General features: G+C 43.6%; 3 protein-coding genes across 7 annotated transcripts; 2 read left to right on the top strand and 1 right to left on the bottom strand.

Annotated features, from left to right (window-relative positions):
- Positions 1–29: 29 nt before the first annotated feature.
- On the top strand, positions 30–8,645 carry sec31b (SEC31 homolog B, COPII coat complex component). 4 transcript variants are annotated; one of them, XM_049758774.2, is made up of 27 exons: positions 30–167; positions 872–968; positions 1,053–1,176; positions 1,258–1,453; positions 1,547–1,642; positions 1,728–1,868; positions 1,950–2,092; positions 2,174–2,273; positions 2,346–2,507; positions 2,593–2,745; positions 2,820–3,050; positions 3,148–3,222; positions 3,551–3,643; positions 3,763–3,874; positions 3,949–4,127; positions 4,210–4,336; positions 4,410–4,555; positions 4,948–5,121; positions 5,204–5,332; positions 5,432–5,612; positions 5,683–6,075; positions 6,188–6,226; positions 6,584–6,642; positions 6,716–6,841; positions 6,913–7,032; positions 7,294–7,365; positions 7,834–8,645. In XM_049758774.2, the coding sequence occupies exons 2-27, from the start codon at positions 890–892 to the stop codon at positions 8,011–8,013; spliced, it is 3,630 nt and encodes a 1,209-aa protein (XP_049614731.1). In that variant the 5' UTR covers positions 30–167; positions 872–889; the 3' UTR covers positions 8,014–8,645. The 4 variants fall into 4 exon arrangements, with proteins under 4 accessions (XP_049614731.1, XP_049614732.1, XP_049614733.1 ...); XM_049758775.2 differs by having other exon boundaries at positions 6,584–6,637; positions 6,714–6,841; XM_049758776.2 differs by lacking the exon at positions 6,188–6,226.
- Positions 8,646–10,020: 1,375 nt separating this feature from the next.
- scd (stearoyl-CoA desaturase (delta-9-desaturase)) lies at positions 10,021–15,433 on the bottom strand. Of its 2 annotated transcripts, none has more exons than XM_049758830.2 (6): positions 15,307–15,433; positions 13,922–14,199; positions 12,478–12,608; positions 12,198–12,403; positions 11,564–11,796; positions 10,021–11,366 (listed from the first exon to the last, which is right to left on the bottom strand). In XM_049758830.2, the coding sequence occupies exons 2-6, from the start codon at positions 14,160–14,162 to the stop codon at positions 11,167–11,169; spliced, it is 1,011 nt and encodes a 336-aa protein (XP_049614787.1). In that variant the 5' UTR covers positions 14,163–14,199; positions 15,307–15,433; the 3' UTR covers positions 10,021–11,166. The 2 variants fall into 2 exon arrangements, with proteins under 2 accessions (XP_049614787.1, XP_049614785.1); XM_049758828.1 differs by lacking the exon at positions 15,307–15,433 and adding an exon at positions 14,369–14,527.
- A 45-nt stretch (positions 15,434–15,478) lies between these two features.
- On the top strand, positions 15,479–19,519 carry dnajb12b (DnaJ heat shock protein family (Hsp40) member B12b). The gene is made up of 9 exons (XM_049758814.2): positions 15,479–15,755; positions 16,401–16,569; positions 16,639–16,784; positions 16,859–17,026; positions 17,097–17,167; positions 17,413–17,522; positions 17,595–17,767; positions 17,835–17,988; positions 18,285–19,519. The coding sequence occupies exons 1-8, from the start codon at positions 15,623–15,625 to the stop codon at positions 17,954–17,956; spliced, it is 1,092 nt and encodes a 363-aa protein (XP_049614771.1). The 5' UTR covers positions 15,479–15,622; the 3' UTR covers positions 17,957–17,988; positions 18,285–19,519.
- The last annotated feature ends 359 nt before the right edge of the window (positions 19,520–19,878 follow it).

Genomic DNA, 19,878 nt, shown 5'->3' on the forward strand with positions numbered 1-19,878 from the left:
GTTGTTTTGAACAGGTTTGCGTATGGGCAATCTTTTGCTCCATGTCGGCCGCCGTAGCCGAGCGACAACTCGTCAACACGGGTCAGACTCCGGCTGCTAAACGATTAGCTCGGCTACAGCTAACGTCAGCTCTGCTTGTGGGCTGTCCGGCTGGCATACAAACTGTTGTAAGTGACAGTTACATGAATTATTAATGTATTTTGTTTGGCGAGTTTAACATTTTAAACACGCGTCGCTTATTTTTCTATGTGAAACGGAGCAACAAGGGTGTTGGCTTCTTAGCTGTGCTGTCACTAGCCGCATAGTGATAGTCGGCTCAGGTTTAGCGTGGAATTATGAATTCGGCGACGGCGCTAGCTCGTAGCGAAATGTCCACGACTATGTATAATTTGTTGGATAATTAGTTTTTAAATGCTTTGCTTCTTAGCTACCAATTATTAGCTACTACTCCTGTGTGAAGCTAATGCTAATCACTAGCCTGCATTGACTTCGACTTTACTCAAGCGAAGGTACGCTTATGAACCGTACCGAGGCGGACCTCATGAAACATTTCCTTATTAATTGCAAAAATGTGCTCACAAACATAACTTTTTGCTTGCTTGTCATTTTTTGCCGCTATTTAAATGACTCGCCAGTTTGCCCACATTTTTTAAGGAATTATCCTTTCGCTAGCAGTCGTAGGTGTGACTGAGTCCGGTTTATTGTGCAACAAAATGTGTTGAGTCAAATTCTCAGTTATTGTCTAATGTCATTTAATAACCACTCATGATACTCTAGTTTTTTTGTCTGAACACACAGTGGTCATTCAAAGACCCACTGTAGTAGGTTATCTCGAATGTACCTAATTATAAATAAGGTCATGTATTTTAAGTGTTCAAGGTAGAGGAAGATGCGGCTGAAAGAGATTCAGAGGACTGCCCAGCAGGCATGGAGTCCGGCCGGACACCATCCTATCTGCTTGGCGTTAGGTACTTGAACACTGTCTTTAAGTATAAGTGACTGCATTTCTGTCTGTGGATGTTTGGGTCAACTGAGCGGTTTCTCTTCAACAGGGACGTCGGCGCAGCAACTCGACGCCTCGTTCAACACCACGGCGGCCTTGGAGATATTTGAACAGGATTTTGCTGACCCATCTTTAGACATGAAGCTGAGAGGGTCACTGTGCACTACAAACAGGTAAATTGTAATAATGCTCATGGAGGAATGTGCCTCAAATGTTGCCCAAGCATGTTTTATCTACTGTACCAATTTCTACAGGTTGCACAGTCTGGTGTGGGTCGATTTTGGGATGGGTGAGGATGCCACTGGAGGGAGGCTGGTAGCAGGCAGCGAGAATGGCACTTTAACAGTTTATGACCCGGAGGCCATCTTAAACTCCGGTGCTGAGGCCGTGGTCGGACAGTGCGATAAGCACACGGGACCCGTGCGAGCACTTGACTTCAACCCTTTCCAGGTTTGTTTTCCCGCTAAATACAGCAATGCATGTTTTTGAAAAGGTCTTTATGTATTACCATATGGAAATAATGTTGCCTGTGTTATCCCTCAGAGCAACCTCCTTGCATCTGGAGCGAATGATTCCGAGATATATATTTGGGATCTCAACAACTTCAGCAGTCCAATGACACCGGGTACAAAAGCGCAGGTGAAAATGTTATTACGAGCATTTGAAAAAGTTGAAAATACTTACTGGAGTTACTGTAACCTTTGACTTCCTTTTCACTTTCCAGCCTGCAGAGGACATCAGTGTGGTGTCATGGAACCGGCAAGTGCAGCATATCCTGGCCTCAGCCAACCCCAGCGGCAAAGCTGTCGTGTGGGACCTGAGAAAGAACGAGCCCATCATCAAGATCAGCGACCACAGCAACCGGGTTTGTGGGCCCCCTTGGATTTGAAAGCTCTGCGCAGCTCAGCAGTCGTTTTGAAAATGTGTCTGGTGTGTCCGACTCCAGATGCATTGTTCCGGGATGGTGTGGCACCCCGAGGTGGCCACTCAGTTGGTGCTGGCCTCCGAGGACGACCGCTTACCCGTCATCCAGATGTGGGACCTCCGTTTTGCCACTTCTCCTTTTAAAGTGCTTGAGAATCACACACGGTGAGGTTAAAATTGATTGTAAATAAAAAAAAAAAAACATCTTTTTCCAAAAGACTAATTGTTTCCATGGTTTCCTCAAAGTGGGATTTTGTCCGTCTCCTGGAGCCAGGCGGACCCTGAGCTCCTCCTGAGCAGCGCTAAGGACAACCGCATCCTCTGCTGGAATCCAAACACTGCAGAAGTATGGGAACCGATAATTTACTGCCCTGTTAATTAAGTTAGGTAAGTTAATGTTTTTTTGGTTTTTTTTTAGGTAATCTACGAGCTTCCTACGACCAACCAGTGGTGTTTCGACGTCCAGTGGTGTCCCAGGAATCCTGCCCTGCTTTCGGCAGCCTCCTTTGATGGGAGAATTACCGTTTATTCTGTGATGGGCGGAAGCTTGAAGGCTCAGCACCAAAGTACCGCTGACAAGGTAGAAGGCTCTATCATACAAAGTGTGCCATGGTGTATACCTCATTTCATATTTTTTGACACTCCTCTTTTTTTTTTTCTTTCAGATTTCGTCCTCATTTGATACAATGGATCCCTTCGGTACAGGGCAGGTGCTCCCTCCCCTGCAGGTTCCTCAGCCTACAGTGCAGGACACCATAGTTTCACCTTTGAAGAAGCCGCCCAAGTGGGTGCGCAGGCCAGTGGGGGCCTCTTTTGCCGTAAGTGGAAAAGCTCCTCGTTTGCAAAGCTGCGTGTCGCCGTTACTCCCGATTCAACGTTTGGTCTGTCGCAGTTTGGCGGCAAGCTGATCACGTTTGAGAACCCCAAGATGGCGCCCGTGCAGACTCCCCAGCCCGTCCCCAGGCAGGTGTTTATCAGCCAGGTCACCACGGAAACGGAGTTCCTGCAGCGTTCCAGGGAGCTGCAGGTGGCACTGCAGTCTGGTTCTTTTAACAATTACTGCCAGGCCAAAATCCACAGCGCCAAGTCCGAGGCCGAGCAGGACATATGGAAGTTCCTTCTGGTAGGGCGCACATTATCCATCTATGTGGAGACCCTACATCACTGTTAAGTTACTGTTTGAACCTAATTTCATTTTTTGGGGGGATGGGGGTTAACAGGTGAATTTTGAAGATGAGGCGCGTATCAAATTCCTGCGACTTTTGGGTTTCAATAAAGATGACCTGGAGCAAAAGGTAGCGAGCCTTACTGCGACATCTGGAAAGTATTCACAGAGCTTTTTTTGTCAAGACTTGAATTCAAAATTAAAGGAAAAAAAAACACCTACAATGATGGGATAAAAACAAAATGTATACAAATGAAAGAGTTCAATTTTGAGCTTTATGGAAAAAACTAAAGAAAACAATTTCCTTCTCGACTGTATCATCTACGTTGGAATCGTAAAACTAAAGGGCTGTGGATACTTTATGGATCCATTACAATCTATATTTTAATGTAAAACTGAGAAGCGGTGAATACTACAATGTCATTAAGAAGCATGCACACTACTTTAATATCCAACAGATTTCTAAATGCCTGGGGAAGAATTTTCAACCCAATGGACACGCCGTGGATGCTGAGGACCTAGCTAAAAAAATGCTGCAGCTCTCCACTGAGGTCTGTAACTCACTCACTAGAACCTCCAAAAATTCAGAATAATTCCTTGGACTTGAACGACAAAGTTCTGGTTATAAAGCTCTCTTGTAATGTTTTCACTCTTCCTGTTTTGTTCTCAGCGGTCCAAAGAAGCAGAAGGCGACGTCAGGACGTCAGGCTCCGTTTCACCTGCCGACTTTTTCAGCCAGGATCGGCACGAAATCTCCAACTTTCAGATTCCCGTTTCATGCGGTGCGCTCAAGCAGATCTGGTGATGGGAGCAGACGAGCGGTGTGTGGCTGACGAGCAACATTCCTTTTCATCAGATACGGACGGTTTGATAAGCCAGGCGCTGCTGGTAGGCAACTTTGAGGGGGCGGTGGATTTGTGTCTGAGCGACGGCCGCTACGCCGAAGCCATCCTGCTTTCCATCAGTGGTGGAGAGGAGCTGCTCAAGAAAACCCAGCACAAATACCTGAGCAAGCAGAAAAACAGCATCTCCATGGTGAGATATAAAATACATCCTGTTGTAAGAGTTCTATTATGTAAAATATGAGCATTGTTTGAATAGTGCTGTTTCTCTGTAGCTCATATCGTCAGTGGTGACACAGAACTGGAGAGACATCGTGCAAAGCTGTGAGCTGGACAACTGGAAGGAAGCGCTTGCCGCTCTTCTGACCTATGCTCACCCTGAAGAATTCGCCCAGCTGTGTGGTAAGGTGACGCGGCCTTGGCAAAAATGCCGTCTGGGCTTGAGACATTACGTAATTTTGTGTGGCCGGGCTAGATACCCTGGGGGGCCGCTTGGAGCGTGGGGGGACAGAGAAACGCTGCCTGCAGGCGTGCTTGTGTTACATCTGCTCCGGAAACATCGAGAGGCTTGTGGAATGTTGGGCCTTGCACAGGGATTGCTCATCTCCTCTTGGCCTGGAGGTAAAAAAAAAAAAAGGAAAAAAAAAGGTGGAAATGTTTATTATATAACATTTATTTTTACTTCATTAATTTAATAAACTCTTATTTTTAATGTAGCTGTACACACATCTCGAGTCATGTACATTTAAATATTCCAATTCTTATTAACATGTTTTTTTAGTCCATGCATAAATTATTTTAGGAATTGATTTGTTGTTTGATTCTAAATAGAAAACACTTTTATTACTGTCCTGATAATTGTTTGAAAATGAATCGAATTTCAAGATAAACATTTTTACGCACCTTCTGTTTTAACTACTTTAGATTCACTTCAGATTTTTGAATTGTTTCGGTTGAATCCTTTAACTCTGAGTGCGCTTTTTGTCCTTTTTTTTTTTTTTTTGCTTTTTCAGGATCTGGTGGAAAAAGTCATGATGCTGCGCAAGTCCATCGAGCGCCTCCGCAACAGCGAGGTGGCAGTGCAGAGCCCCGTCCTGGCTGAGAAACTGACATGCTACGCCGGCATCCTAGCTGCAGAAGGCAGCCTGGCCACTGCCATGTCCTACCTGCCCGACAATTCCGATCAAGTAAGGTTTTGTCTTCGTTTCCGCACCAAGTTAAATTTGATTTGGGTTCTGATTTATGTATGTGCGTGTCTTGCCTCCCCAGCCTGGAATTAGCATGCTGAGAAACAGACTGTTCCATGCTCAGGGAGAGGTTACCAACCCACAGCAACCTCCAAGCACATCCAAGACCATTGCTGCATCTCGCACTCCTACACAGAAAGCACAAATCATGGTAGGGATTTGCGTCCTTGCTACGTACAGTCGGCCTCTTAAAGGCAGATGCATGGACATTGATGCTAAAATCAATACGTTATTGTTCTCTTAAACTAAGGATCAGTACCGAGCTCCTACTGCTGCTCATCACCAGCAGCATCAGCAGCCTCCCATGCCGACATCAGTGCTATTCCAGCCTCAAGTTGCTCCAAGTAGCTCCGGCCCTGGCCTGCCCCCCTCTTCTCATGTGCTGCCGTCCTCAAGCATGAGGCCCCCGTACCCACAGCAGCCAGCACCAGGTATGGGCAGACGGTGATTCATCTGTCACATTTTCAGTTTCTTATAATTGAATTCATTTGTGTCTTCTAGGTTTTCTTCCACATCAGCCATTCCAGCCGTCCCCCATGGGCGGACCCACAGCCTTCTCCCCTCCAGGCCCCTCCATGCCAGCAGCTAACTTGTCAGGACCTCCGCTGCTGCAGCCGTCGTCGGCCCCCGGGGGCCTCCCGGCCATGCCCAGCCCCGGTGTACTGATGACGAGCTTCATGCCTTCTACCTCCATGCCGGCGGGCCCCATGCCATCTAGCTCCCAGCCTGGAGCCCCCGTCCCCATGTACCCCGGGGGGCTCCACAGCCAGGGGCCCATGGCCCCCATGACAAACGCTCCCTATGCCCCTCTTGGAACAGGTTACCCACAAGGGGGCCCCGGCGCTCCTGCAGCAAAGCCCTTTGCGGCTTCAGCTGTGGCTCCTCCTTCTGCAGGTTGGTGCCCCGTCGCTCACCTCAGCTTCAATCTTTTTCACCTCGGCCCATGTGATGTACGTATCATTAGAGACAGCTATGTTACACTCAGCTGTCCTCATGTGACTTGCAGGATTCTTTCCATGGCTGAATATCGAGTCTGACCCTCAAGGTGACAGTGTTAGCGATGCATCTGAGATAATAGTTTACGTGAAGCCAGAAAAATAGAAACAAATCTGACAATTCGCTATCATGTACAAATTTTTCTCGACTTTGGCATTGAAAGCTCTATTTTTCTGGACAAATATCGTACGTTTGCCGCCGCTTGCTTTTGCTGCTGGAAATTCAAAATAATAGACATTCTAAAGTATTTGCTTGATTGCAGTTGGGTGATTATTAAGCAGGCACACCAATGGTTCTCGCCAGCTTATTTGTTTCTTTTTTGCTTGTGAAGATTCCCCCCCCCCCCCCCCCCAATTGAATTTAACAGGATGTTCTCAACATACAATTTTTATTGTCTTTGTTTTAGCGTCTCAAGAAGGCTGGAATGATCCACCAGCAGTTCGAGGTGGACCCAGAAAAAAGAAGGTCAACTTGAAATCACACAAATAAAAAATTCCAAATATACCTTGCCATTTTAATAGTAGCGTGTTTCAAACAGGTCCCTGACAACTACACTCCACCCGCCCCCATCACCGCCCCTGTGATGGGTTTCCCAGTGGAGGCCCCTCAGCCACACAACAATGCCCAGGTGCCCCCCGGAGCTCCCCAGGAGCCCAACATGCAGGTCAGTGTTGGTGTCCTGCAGCATACTGCAAGCAGTCATACAAATTCCATCTGACCCTGTGTTTGCCACAGCTCCTCCAGCAGTTCCCAGCAGAGCGAGTGGAGCAGAAGGAGATCCCCGCAGAGCACATGGTTCTCAAATCCACCTTTGACAATCTGGTGCAGCGCTGCCAGCTTGCAGCAGGAGACCCAGTAAGTTTGCCCAATTATTCACCTGAAGGAATTTATAATGTAGAGTGATACCTTCGCTTTAGCCACAACTAAATAAGCCATAACACCAGACCGTTTATCTGTCATAAATCTGATATTGTTTGTTGTGATACAGATTTTGTCGTTTCAGTTTATTCCGCCAAAGAAAATCGATTTCATACTTAAGTAAATACAGTTGTTTGGAATGAGGTAAACTTGTAAATCAAGGTGTCATTGTATTGATTAAATTCCTCTCTTTCACAGCAAACAAAAAGGAAGCTCGACGACGCAGCCAAGCGTTTGGGATGCCTCTACGACAAGCTGAGGGAGCAGTCGGTAAGGAAACGATAAATGCATAAAGTCGTTTTGCCTACTTCCATAAATTATCTTGAAAAATCAGCTGAATAATCCAGAACCATTGTTAAAAATGTTGCCAATCATGAAGACTTAATTAGTGCCTACATTGAATTATATTTCCTGGCAGCATCTGGTGCCATCAAGATTTACTAGAAATCCAAAGTAAACATTTAAAAGTTAGGTGCTACCGCACATTTTTAAATAATAAATGTCAAAGAGTATTTAATTTTATTATTACAATCATTGAAATTGGGGCGGGGGGTTGCTTAATCTTGAACCAACGGGATCCTTTTGACGCTGTCAGATCTTTCGCGACTTGATCTCTAATCCCCCAAACGGAAGCTTTATCTTTCTCATCACCGCCATCAACGTCATCTTCTTGCGCTCTTAACGTGTTCCCCCCCCCACCCCCGCTTGTCTTGTTGTGCGTCGGCGACCTCTTCTCAGCTCTCGCCCAACATCCTGAACGGCCTGCATGAAATCAGCCGCTGCGTGGCCGGCCAGCACTACCAGCGCGGCCTGGAGGTCCACACGCTCGTGGTGAGCAGCAGCAACTTCAGCGAGATCTCCGCCTTCATGCCCGTCCTCAAAGTAGTCATGACCATCGCCAACAAGCTAGGCGTCTGAGCAAACAAAACAATATCATATTTATTTCCGTTTCTCACGTGAGCGGATCTCATCGAGGGATGGGTCAGATGAATGTATCCTGAAAGACGCGGCGGCATAAACGCAAAGCTGTACAAAATGCGAAACATTTGTGTGCTTAAATGCGTTTTTTTTTTTTTTTTTTGTAGTTGCCAGATGATTTTATAGTGACTCAAAAAGGCAGGCATAGCAGGACACATGAAATAAAAACGATCAGTAACGATGCGCGGATCCGGTCACGAATTGTGCCATTTTCTCTTTCACCCCGTTAAGTCCGTTATTTAGCAGTGTATAAATCACAAGCGTATTCATTTCATTCGACGTTCCTGCTGTAATCCCCACCCGGGTGTGTCTTCTCTCTCTCTCTCTATCCCTTTTTTTTTTTGTAACGCATTCCTACAGTAAATGGCCTCGTTGGAAAGCAATGTGTATTCTGGTGGCATTGTTTGCCGTATTGTGGAAGCAGAAGGCAGTAAAGTGCCTCCCTGTGTGATTGAGTGCTCATTTTTTGTCGCACAAATGTTTATACAATACAATCCATTGCGCTTATTTAACGCGGGTAAGACTTTTTTTTCCCCCCCTTTTCAAATAAAATGTACCTTCTTCAATTTCAAGGGTCGTCGCTCTTCAATCATGCAGCAAACAAGTTTTTAGTTCAGGATATAATTCGAAAAGTTTAATTTTTGCATAGAGGTGCCACGATGTGAGACTGCAATAGGAACATTTAAATTACTTTGTGGAGACAACTCTAATTATAATTCAAGAAACTAACATTAAATTTGAAATATTTAAATATTGCCTCTTAATTTCATTTTTTAAACGCTTTCTCCCAAATACCATTGTTAGATCAATTACTTTGAGTAAAAATGAAAATATGTAAATGTCACTAAATAGCATTATACCCATTTTATTTTTGAAATACATATAGAAAGTGATATTTTTAATACCTTTAATTTTTGTAATTTATTTAAACTAAAAACTTAGCTATAAAAAGACATTACGAAAAGTAATTTTTAAAAAGTCAAGTTAAAATACATTGTTTACAAAGTTCAAAAAGTAAAAAAATCTGACCAGTTTTTATCATAAATAGAATCATTTTTAAATTATTTGTAGGTGTGTCATCACTGTTGTAAAAATGCGCCAATTAAATTTCTGTTTGCATTAGTCTAATCCAGTCACTTAAAATTGCAGTGATATTTGTAGTTGTTTAATGTTAGACAAATTTTAAATAATGCATGAGTACAATTGTAGTTTGCACTTGAAAGATATCAGCCACACCATTATTTTATTTTTTTTCCTTCTCCCAAATACTTTCCCATTTCACACCTCGCTTGAAGGTGCTTCAACGCACTACCTGCGGGATGACACAGTGTGCCGACTTCAAGGTCCTATTACGTAACCAACATTGTGCACTTAGGGTACGTTGAGACAAAAGTGCTCTGCTGCCATTGGTGAGAGGCTGATCATATGTCAGGAACTCAATTCCTCATTGGCCACTTGCAGTCAGACTGTGAACGACGGCACGTGTGTTCATTTTGTAACACTGAACTGCAGTAACCTCCAGTCATAAAGGCGTGGAGGTGGGTTAATATCCCCAAACATCACGCCACACGGAGTCATGCTTTCCCTCTCAGACTGCAAATTATGAACCCAGAAAGGGGTCATCATATTGCATATTGCACCCCCACCCCCCTGAGATTTTTGGACACAAGCACTGTATTCATCCATCTATCAGGGGTAAGTTACAAAATAATGTTACAAAATGTGTGCCCTCTTGCATGCACCAAGGCCTCCCTCACATTCCTCTCTGTCTGTGTCAAACCATCAATGTCATTTTTAGGTTTCTTCCTTCGCTGGCAAGCTAATGCACCATGAAACATTTCTAAGTAGCCTATTGAAATCAGTTTCTACAAAAAAAAGTAGTTTTTTGTGCGCATCGTTTTTTAGTCTAAAACTTTTTCCCAATGGACACAAATAATGACACACGCCTTGAAAATATTGTGAACTTTATTCCCAAAATGAGCAATTTGACAAAACAATTCAAGAATTCCAACCTGTCTGTGATCTTTGTCACTTTTGGGACGATGTAAATTTGGGGCGGAATCTGCTTGCGCAACGTTGCTAAACAGTTGGTACATTCGTTCTGAGCGATGCGGGGGGGCAGAATTTTGTACGTGACCTTTGATTAGTAATATAAATTTTCCCCCCTCCCCCATGCTACTTTTAATTGTAGTGCCAACTATGTCTCTGTAAACATGGACTTTCAGTTTTGTGGGGTTTTTTTGTCGGGGCAGAATGTGTAACCATCAGGAATGAATTCAAGTCATAAGGCATTTGGTAGTTTCCTGACTTTTGTAAAAGGGGGGAACGGGAGGGAACAAACTAAACAAGCGCTCCAATTCCAGATAGAAGATACGAAACGGGTTACAAAGGCTAACGTTGATCCATTTCAGCCGGTACCCCAAAAAAAATACATAAGACCGTAGAAGCATTCTGTAAAACCAGACACTCGAAAAAGGGGCTTGAGGTTAACGCCGCTCCCCGAGAACACATACGGTATACCATCATCCTCATCATGCATGGATGGTCACATGACTCGGCTGCTACATCTACCGGTGGGGATGTTGCATGAAACGCCGCGTGAGAACGAAGCGAAGCCACGGACGCCACGAGAATATCCAAAAACATCCACAAAGCGCACTGAAAAGGAAAACCAAAAAAATTGGCACTAAATAAATGGCTTGATCGTTAAATTTCACAACAAAAGGAATCGTTGTCGTCACGGGACGATATATGGGGTCAAATGTGTGGATTGTCTTTTTTTTTTTTGTTTTAAGCAACCTTTGAATACACAGCAAAGAATTTTTTTTTATTCACTTCAAATCCAAAAAACATTAGAAAGTTGAGAGCTTAACTAGAACGTGTATATATTATTTTCTTAATTGGCTTCACAAATTTTAGTAACAGCTACGAAAAAACCACAAAAACAAGCAAAAATGTGGTCGCGGCCCCGTCGTGAAGCGACTTAAGACTCCACGTGGTGGATGAAGAGATGAAACGCCGTCCAAAAAAAAAATTTACTTGTAGAGGTTTTTATTTTCCGTCTCAAGCTTGGCAAGGTCGCTCGTTCGGGTTTTAGCCACTGCGGTAGCTGCCGTCGCCCGTACGCTGCGCTCTCGCCAGCACCATCTCGTGGGTCACTCGTTTGCGGTCCTTGGCGAGGCCCAGGAGGCACATCGCGTCAATGAAGCAGGTGGTCAGGTTCATCTTGCAGCCAAACTCGCTGGTGGCATAGTCGTACGGGAAGGTGTGGTGGTAGTTGTGAAATCCTTCTCCTGGACCAAAATACATGAGGACACTTTATGAGAACAGTAGGCTGATCAGAATAATAGTAAAATATAAATATTCAAATAATGATGAATAAAAACAAGCGCTGATTTTAAATCGATTCATTCAACTGCTCAAAAATGACTTAAAATGGAAAGCCCAAATCAGTTTTGAATTTAGCATTCATGTTTGTGTTGTTCCATACCTATGGCGCTGAACGTGACAAACTTGTTCTCCCGGGGGTTGATGCTCTGGTCGTACGGCCGGTTGCCCCACATGTGCGCGGCGCTGTTGACCAGCCAGGTAGCGTTGAGCACTAGTGTGTAGCGCAGCAACGCCGGCACAAAGTAGGCCACCCACAGGGACTCGCCCCAAAAGTACCAAGGCACGAACATGGGCACCAAGAAGCACATGACCAGCACTGACATCTTGTAGTGACTGTTGGGAGAAAAGAAATGTGTGCCATCCAAACTAAAAATCACATTTTATAAGTTTAAAAAGCAACAATTATCAATTTTGCCTTCGTTTAACCCCAAAATACTCATTTAAACTAATTATATAAAAATATCCCAAATCAAAAGCTCTTAAAATTTAACGCAATTGCTCATTTTTGTGACTTTCTAACTTGGCTAACTAGATGGGGAAACAATGATTCTTGAAGGGCACAGAGGCCATTCTAAATTTTGTATTATCAATCAATGCATGTTTTTCTTATCCAATTGATGCACTTCTGCCCAAAAATACGTCCCCACCAATAAGCGTGTTTACAAGCAACCATAGCAACACGGAATGAGATAATCCCCTCAAAAGCCAAGTGTTTTCCATGGTGAAGTACTCACTTCCTCTGAAACATGACCACCTTGTCGGCCAGCAGGTCATGAAGCTCCAGTTTGCGTCCCTTCTCGATGACATCGGGGTGTTTGCGCACCAGCAGCCAGCCGATGTGGGCGAAAAAGAAGCCGCGCACGGCATTGTGAGGGTCGGCGTCCGTTTCAGAGTACTTGTGGTGGACCCTGTGATCGCGAGCCCACTCGTAGATGTCGTTCTGCCGAGCGGGGGAAAAATTTAAGATTAACAGCTGAAGCGTGATAATAGATTTGAATTATTTTCGGAGGGTACCTGAAAGGACATGGAGTTGGCCATGGCCAGGAAGATCTTTAAAGGTACCGTGGCCTTGTAGGACCTGTGACTCCACAGGCGGTGAGCACCTGCCGTCACTCCTAAAGCACTTATCAAAAAGCAAAGTGTGGCTGCAAAGAGACAAAATGCGCATAAATACAAATTCATACCTCTCAAAAAGCTTTGTCTGAAAATCTGCAATAGGGAGGCACCCTTTAAATAAATATGCAAAATATTTTTGGGCTCAACAAATTACTCAAAACCGCATGTTAACATCTATTGACAAAAATAGCCCTCGTCAAGTTATAAACTTTTTTCAAGTTACATAACTAGTTTTTTTTAAAGAGCGAACCGTGTTTCACATCCAACTGAATAAGCGGCAAGCGCGTCAAGGCATGTTACGCAGTAGTGTGACCTGAGTCATATAGCACATGATCACTAGCGTTAATAATTTTATTCCATTTTCACAAACAACTTCTGCAACGTGCATGTGGACACTTACCGGGGTGCAATCCATTTGAAGAAATTAATTTGTATTTTACAATATTAGACGATATTAGATTCTGATAACTGCGCAAAAGATACTGCAACATTACGTTATTAGAATTAGAGCTCTAACTGCAACATTACGTTATTAGAATTAGAGCTCTAAGATGACCTTTCATCAAACATTTGGGTAAATAACCTTAGATGTCACAAAATCTTACTTGGACACTTTGAAGCTTTGATTAAAAGGTGCAAAGTCCAGAAAGCAATGCTATGTCAGTTTGCGTCAGATTACGTCCAGGTTTTTATTATTTCCTAAATACAACTTTGAGCAAAGTGAAAAGACTACGCCGACTTTTTATGAGGTCTTGTTTCCTTCATTTGCTATGGATAATTTTTTTATTTTTTTTTAAACATCACGTAGAACTCACACAACCAGTTTTATTGCCCCTGGGACAGAATTAGATTTTTTTTTTAAATTTCACCTGAAAAATTGGCAACAACATTACGCCCTATTTCAAGTTTCTGCTGTTTCCCATAAAGAAAATTTGAGCACGATATATATTAAGCCGCACTAGTTTGTTATTAAAGTCAAGAGTGGGTGTTTTGACTTTCCTATTAATAATTCCAAATTTCAATCAAAGTCAACATAGTGTCAAAGTGTTTTAATGGCCAGAATCTGGTCATTCCAAGTCCCCTAAGGCAATTGGACTGAAATGGGACCGTGGCATTCACCTTTCACGGTTTCCACTTAACTACAAAACATCTACTGTCCCGTCAATATTTCGTATTTATGAATAATGACGTTGGACATTCTTTTATGTGTTTCTGTCTCAAATCGTGCACGTTGGTGCTATTAAACCAAGTTTTGATTCCCTACATGTAGCATGCCGGTGTTAGGGACGGACGGAACACATGATAGTGAACAAACGATATGGCGCGACAGTTGTGCACTTACACCAGAGCAGCGTAGAGAGACTGGCGCTGGGGATGAGGAGAACGCCGTACAGCGCGCCTATATGCAACAGGGTCATGAGGACGACGTTCCTCCATACGACGATCGTCGGCGGCTTGGGGCCTTGCTTCTCTTCGTACGTGTGGTCGAACGCGTCTTCCGTGCTGGAGGCCTCCATCGGGGAGCCGTTGCAGGATGCGGGCTGTTGTTGTTGCTTCTCCGTTTGCTCTCCCTCCTCCGTCATCGCGGTGCTGTCGGTTTGGTTTGACTGCAGAAATGCTCTTCGAATCAAAATAGAAAATGATGACAAGTGTTAGAGTGGCGGCGAGTCCAACGGAGGCAAGAGGCGACAGAGACGGTGATGCTCAGACCACTCGGAAACGTTGCATAACGTCAGTATGACAGGCTCCTTGAAAATCAAGCGAGGGGGTGGGCACTTTAGCAACTCACCGGAAGCGGGATTAAAGAGGTCTTTGAAGCAGCGACAGCCAGACGATCGTCTTGTTTTAAACGCAAAATTAAAGCGAACGAGAAGTGTGTCGCATCAAAACCAAAAGGGATGGGGAAGCGCGAGGTGCTCAGCGGCTTCCCAGCCAATCGGCACGGAGCTCCCTCCCACTCGCCGCTCTGAATGGCTGCAGGCACATCTGCTGTTCGCCACCACTTTGGCTCTCGATCCAGATGTTTAATCGTGTGCCCCCAGTCCCCCCCACATACCCACTTATGCCCCACTGTCACAGCACCGGAGTTAGATGTGGGAACAGAAAAGTTTGTTGAAATTGGGAACGGCTCCAACAGTACGTCCATGCAAATTGACGTACAAGTTTGGTATACCTGCACGATCCAATCAGATTTGAAATGAAATTGTTTGCATTGTTGTTGAAAATTTCTTATTGGCATATTTTATTGTCAATTTGACCTAACTTCCTTGGGTTGTTTTGCACAAAACAGCCCATTTTTTGATCAAAACAACTCAAAACTAAAATGTCAACAGCATAATGAGAGGACTGTTTAAATGCAAATTAGAACTAAACCGTGATATGTATTGGTCAATTAGTGCGGCTCAAACTGCTTTTGTGATTATTTTTTTTAGCCTCTTTGGGAATAGCAAGGTGAGCAAAAACTATTAAATCAACGTACAGTTGTGCATCCAAAATAATAAGTTCACTTGTTAAGGTAATTTTAGGTTGAAATTTCACCTGAACAAATATCCTTAGCTTTTTTTGAATACTACAAATAGAAATTGAAAATAAAATGATTAAATACATCCCAGTTAGAACAAATGAAATCAACTCAAAGAATGAATAATATACCTACACAATTATATGATCAAATAAAACAACATATGAACAACAAATAAAACAAAAGCAATAGTAGTTTCACTATACCTTGTCTATGAATTAATTGGATAATTTTTAAAGTCCTCACTGGGTGCCAACCGCTGTAAATTCAGCCTTCTTTGACCTATATATATTTTTGAATATTTGTCTCCCTCTAGTGGACAACCTAATCCACCACACCATCGGGCATCCCTCGCTAACTGTGCTAAACCATTTCTTTAAATCCTCAGTTATACGTTTAAAGGGTTGCAAAAAAAAGACGTCAACTCCACTGCGTTTACCAGCGTCAGCATCTGTATGACGTCACCATCACGTTGCTGTCGACTTCCGGTCCTGCTGCTAACCACCGAGGTCCACCACCACCATGGAGGTGAACCGGGATGAGGCCGAGCGGTGCATCGACATCGCCGCTGCGGCGCTGGGCAGCGACCAGCCGGACAAGGCGAGGAGATTCCTGGAGAAAGCCCAGAGGCTGTTCCCCACCGAGAAGGCGAGGGGTGAGTCGAATCTGCTATCACTTGAACGCATCATCTGTTTTTTGTTGTTTTGTTTTTTTTGCATGGATGTCGATGTGAACATACAGTATGATGTACATACAGTACATATAAGAGAGGGGGCGCTTGGTATTGTAACACTGCAAGCTAAAGCTATCACAACCAATGAATCACCTGCAATACACATAAATGCATATTTAAAAAACAATTCATTTAAAATTAGTGCTTGGACCAGAGGCCATTTTGGACAGTTCAGTTGGAACAAATCAGGTCAGGTTGTGGAAGAACAAGCTAAACAAATAGCATTCCCAACCTTTATTAATTTATTCTGGGGGGAAAAAACCCGTTACCAGAGAGTCTGTTGATAAATAACCAAAATAAAAAATTATACATAAATTACAAGTTTATAAAAAAACAAAAGTGACCCTTCCTGTTTATTTCACTGCGTTGCGAATATTTCTGAAATCCTAGTCTTCAATATTTACTGAAAATCTTGCCTATGAAATACCCAAAAATGACACAAGGTGGCGTCAAAGTCTTGGCTAATTGAAGAGTCGTCCATGTCTATAGTTTTTCCCCTTTGTGGAGCAAGATCAAGAGTGAACAAGACAAAAACTGTCCGCAAAAGCCGTTGTTGTTTGTCCATAGTGCTACTGAAGCTCATCTCCAAGAATGGCTTCACACCCAGACATGCGGACTTGAATGGAGACTCAGGACCTCGTCTACGACAGAACCAAAGTGACCATAACAGCGGTGAAGAGAAACCCTCTGAAACTTCAAATTCCTACACCGCAGAGCAGATGGATTCTGTGCGAAGGTATCTAATTAATAAAAAATAAGATGCAAAAATATCACAAGACTTGTTTGACCCGCGTTCTAATTGCAGGATCAAGAAATGCAAAGATTTCTACGAGATCCTCGGCGTACAGAAGGACGCCTCTGAGGACGAGCTCAAAAGATCATATCGGAAGCTGGCGTTAAAATTCCATCCAGATAAAAATCATGCTCCCGGTGCAACGGATGCATTTAAAGGTAATACGTCTTTTTATAAACTTTGCACAACCATAATAAATAATTACATCTGTTACTGTTTTTCAACTGAGCAGCCATCGGGAACGCGTACGGCGTGTTGAGCAACGCAAACAAAAGACGACAGTATGACTCATGCGGTGAGGAGAAGCGGCATCCTTCCCGACAGGCAGAAGCCAACTTTGACGCGGATATTTCTCCTGAGGACCTCTTCAACATGTTCTTTGGAGGAGGTTATCCAGCAAGTGCGTCTCACCACTATCACCTTTCAAATTTCACTGACCGTTTCATTATTCAGTTTGTATTATGATTTAGGTAGTAACCACGCATACACAAACGGGAGGATGCGTCAACAGAGGCCACAAAGAAGAGAGCGACCACGAGACGTGAGTATGCTTTGGTCATCAGGAGGCGTTATTGAGTCATGTTTATATATACTTTGGCCACCAGGGGTCAGTACAATGAAGCTATTCATAATTTCAGATCTGAGTAACTCAGCAAAGCTGCTGTAATAGGAGTTATTTTATTGAAAAGGATAAACAATATATATTCCTGGGAGAGCACCGAGGCTTTTTGGGTATAATTTGCAAGCTAATTGCTATGATCATCATTTTTGTTATTGTTTCCTCAGGGGGGCCTCGCCCTCTTTGTGCAAGTCATGCCCATCCTCATCCTGGTTATTGTGTCAGCTCTCAGCCAAATCATGGTCAAAAGTCCCGTCTACAGCCTCAGCTATCGCCCGTGAGTTAGAAAAGGAAAGAAGCTTTATCTTGCCCCAGATTCGTCATCTCATATCTCCTTATCACGTGCCAGGTCAGCAGGCCACACACAAAAGCGGCTGACGGAAAACTTGAAAGTGGCCTACTATGTGGCAGAGCACTTTCCCAAAGATGTCACCGATGGGAATCTCAAGCACTTGGAGCAGACGGTGGAGGACGATTATATCTCCAACCTGCGTAACAATTGCTGGAAGGAGAAACAGCAAAGTAGGTTGTAAATTCAAGAAGCAGGTAGCTCCATTAGGTTCATCTTTGCATTCTCTGTCTTGCGCAGAGGAAGGCATGCTCTACCGAGCACGCTATTTCGGTGACACGGATCTGTACCAGAGGGCGCAGAGGGCCCGAACGCCGAGCTGCGCCAAGCTGTCAGAGATCACCGCGTCCGTACACGGCTGATGTCGCCCTCGCCTTCCTCCTTATTTTGACAAGTAAGCATTGGATCTGTCGATTAATATACACCTTTGGGGTTACAAAAGTTGCTATACACAAAATTATTTATTTGGCCATTTGTGAAAGTGCTCGAAATATAAATAAGATTTAAAGGATGTGCACGTTTGGGATTGTAAGGACTTTTTGATGGACGTCCATTTCGTCCAATGACAGCGGTCGATCCAGTGAAGGCGGGGCTTCATATCGACTTAATGATTTATGTCGGGCAAAAAGACAACAAACGGAAACAAATATCTGTTTGTATTTGATTTATTGATCTATTTGTCTTTTCTAGGCTGACCTGGCTGTAAATATCAGCTTACCTTCTAGACAAGACAATTTGACATGCAACACAAGACAAAGCAGCGCCTGCTAAACTGGTTAAAAGCGACGAAGCAATTTCGAAAAACGGTAAGGATTAGCTCTAGGCCACTAAACGAAACAGTTTCATGAGCCTGTGGCGCAGGACTTCTTTTTGGGGCCGTTTAATTTAACCAACAAGAAGGTTTGAGGCATTCTGCTTCAGTCGTACCTTGGAAGCAACTTTTTGAATCTATGCAGAAGTCATGGAAAAACACACCCGTGTATTGTCCGTCACGTCAACTCCGATGTTGTCACTGATGTCTCTTCTACTGTAATGCGCAAAGGTTTTATAAAATGCACTATTAGATGATTACCGATTATCACATTAATAACATTAACGGTAAACCTAATCCTGGACCTCCAAGCCCTAAAAACCCAACGCTAACCTTTAACCAGCGGTTGTCCTATCTCCACCACTAACAACCTACATCCATACACGGGCCCATCATCTCTTCTCGCATCTATTTGACAGAAGGTTATTCCAGAAGGCGACAGAAGGGTGCAAATTCCCCATACAACCGCCAATGATTCACATGCCACTGATACCAATAGAAAATTTGTTGCACGTGTCTTGGCATCAACAACAGACGCCTCGCTGAAAGCAACCGCCCCGCAAACAAGCATGTGGAAATATTTAACTAAAAACGAGGCCAGTTATCCAGAAAAGACTTGCAAAATATGCAAGTCTATCCTTAAGTATAGTAGAAACAAGGTGGAATGATAGTTGACATGTTACTACTGACTATTTATTAACTTGCTCTACTTAGGCTTTACTGTCTTTTTTTTTTTAACCTCAATCAGAATTGTGTTATTCAGTTCTTTGTTCGTTTCCACCTGATCATCTCGTCTCCTGCCCTAACCCAACCTCAACCCTAACACCTAACTCTTAAATCCTTAACCCCTAACCTTAACCCCCTAACACAAACCTAACCGTTAACCCAACTCTAACCTTTGGGTTAATCACTCTTACTGCAAAAAAAAAAAAAAAAAGTCATTCAAATGAGTCTATTGGCGGCTTGAGACTTTTGCACAATACTTGTTTTTAATGTTTTTAATGATTATTTGGGTTGAGAAAAATGGTATGATAAGCCCCGCTTGAAACTCTTCCCACCATGTTTTTACTGCGCGATACGGGAAAATAAAATAAAAAGTGGAAATGCTCAACAACGACGTGGCCGCTTTGTGTTTCGGAGCTGAACAAACAAGAGTTAAAGCAAAGCACGCAGTCAGCACTTTTTTCAAGGCCACAGCTGGGATCGCCGCTCCCCGCACGTTCACATTACTTGGCCGACGTGCCGCATGTGCTCGGCAGGAAGTGCGGTGTCATATTCTCAAAAAGGCCTTCCTCCTGTGTCGCCAGGCAGACTTTGACTTCAGGTGGTTATAGTGGGGGTGAAGCAGACACACTTTCATTGTGGGCACGTCATCAATCTAATCCTAACTTTTTTTTATTTATTATTATTCATATGTGTATACACAGGCTAGAAATGTTTGATACCACTTTATATATATATATATATATATGA

Source organism: Syngnathus scovelli, chromosome 21 (assembly GCF_024217435.2).
Source record: "Syngnathus scovelli strain Florida chromosome 21, RoL_Ssco_1.2, whole genome shotgun sequence".
Taxonomy (NCBI): Eukaryota; Metazoa; Chordata; class Actinopteri; order Syngnathiformes; family Syngnathidae; genus Syngnathus; species Syngnathus scovelli.

Coding starts and splice junctions, on each gene's coding strand:
- sec31b (XM_049758774.2), top strand. CDS start 890: ATGCGGCTGAAAGAGATTCAGAGGACTGCCCAGCAGGCATGGAGTCCG. Junction 2,508..2,592: donor ACCAAAGTACCGCTGACAAG/GTAGAAGGCTCT, acceptor TTTTTCTTTCAG/ATTTCGTCCTCATTTGATAC. Junction 5,333..5,431: donor CACAGAAAGCACAAATCATG/GTAGGGATTTGC, acceptor TCTTAAACTAAG/GATCAGTACCGAGCTCCTAC.
- scd (XM_049758830.2), bottom strand. CDS start 14,162: ATGACGGAGGAGGGAGAGCAAACGGAGAAGCAACAACAACAGCCCGCA. Junction 12,609..13,921: donor TCTCTCTACGCTGCTCTGGT/GTAAGTGCACAA, acceptor GTCTCTTTGCAG/CCACACTTTGCTTTTTGATA. Junction 12,404..12,477: donor CCAACTCCATGTCCTTTCAG/GTACCCTCCGAA, acceptor CCCGCTCGGCAG/AACGACATCTACGAGTGGGC.
- dnajb12b (XM_049758814.2), top strand. CDS start 15,623: ATGGAGGTGAACCGGGATGAGGCCGAGCGGTGCATCGACATCGCCGCT. Junction 16,785..16,858: donor TGCAACGGATGCATTTAAAG/GTAATACGTCTT, acceptor TCAACTGAGCAG/CCATCGGGAACGCGTACGGC. Junction 17,768..17,834: donor CTGGAAGGAGAAACAGCAAA/GTAGGTTGTAAA, acceptor TGTCTTGCGCAG/AGGAAGGCATGCTCTACCGA.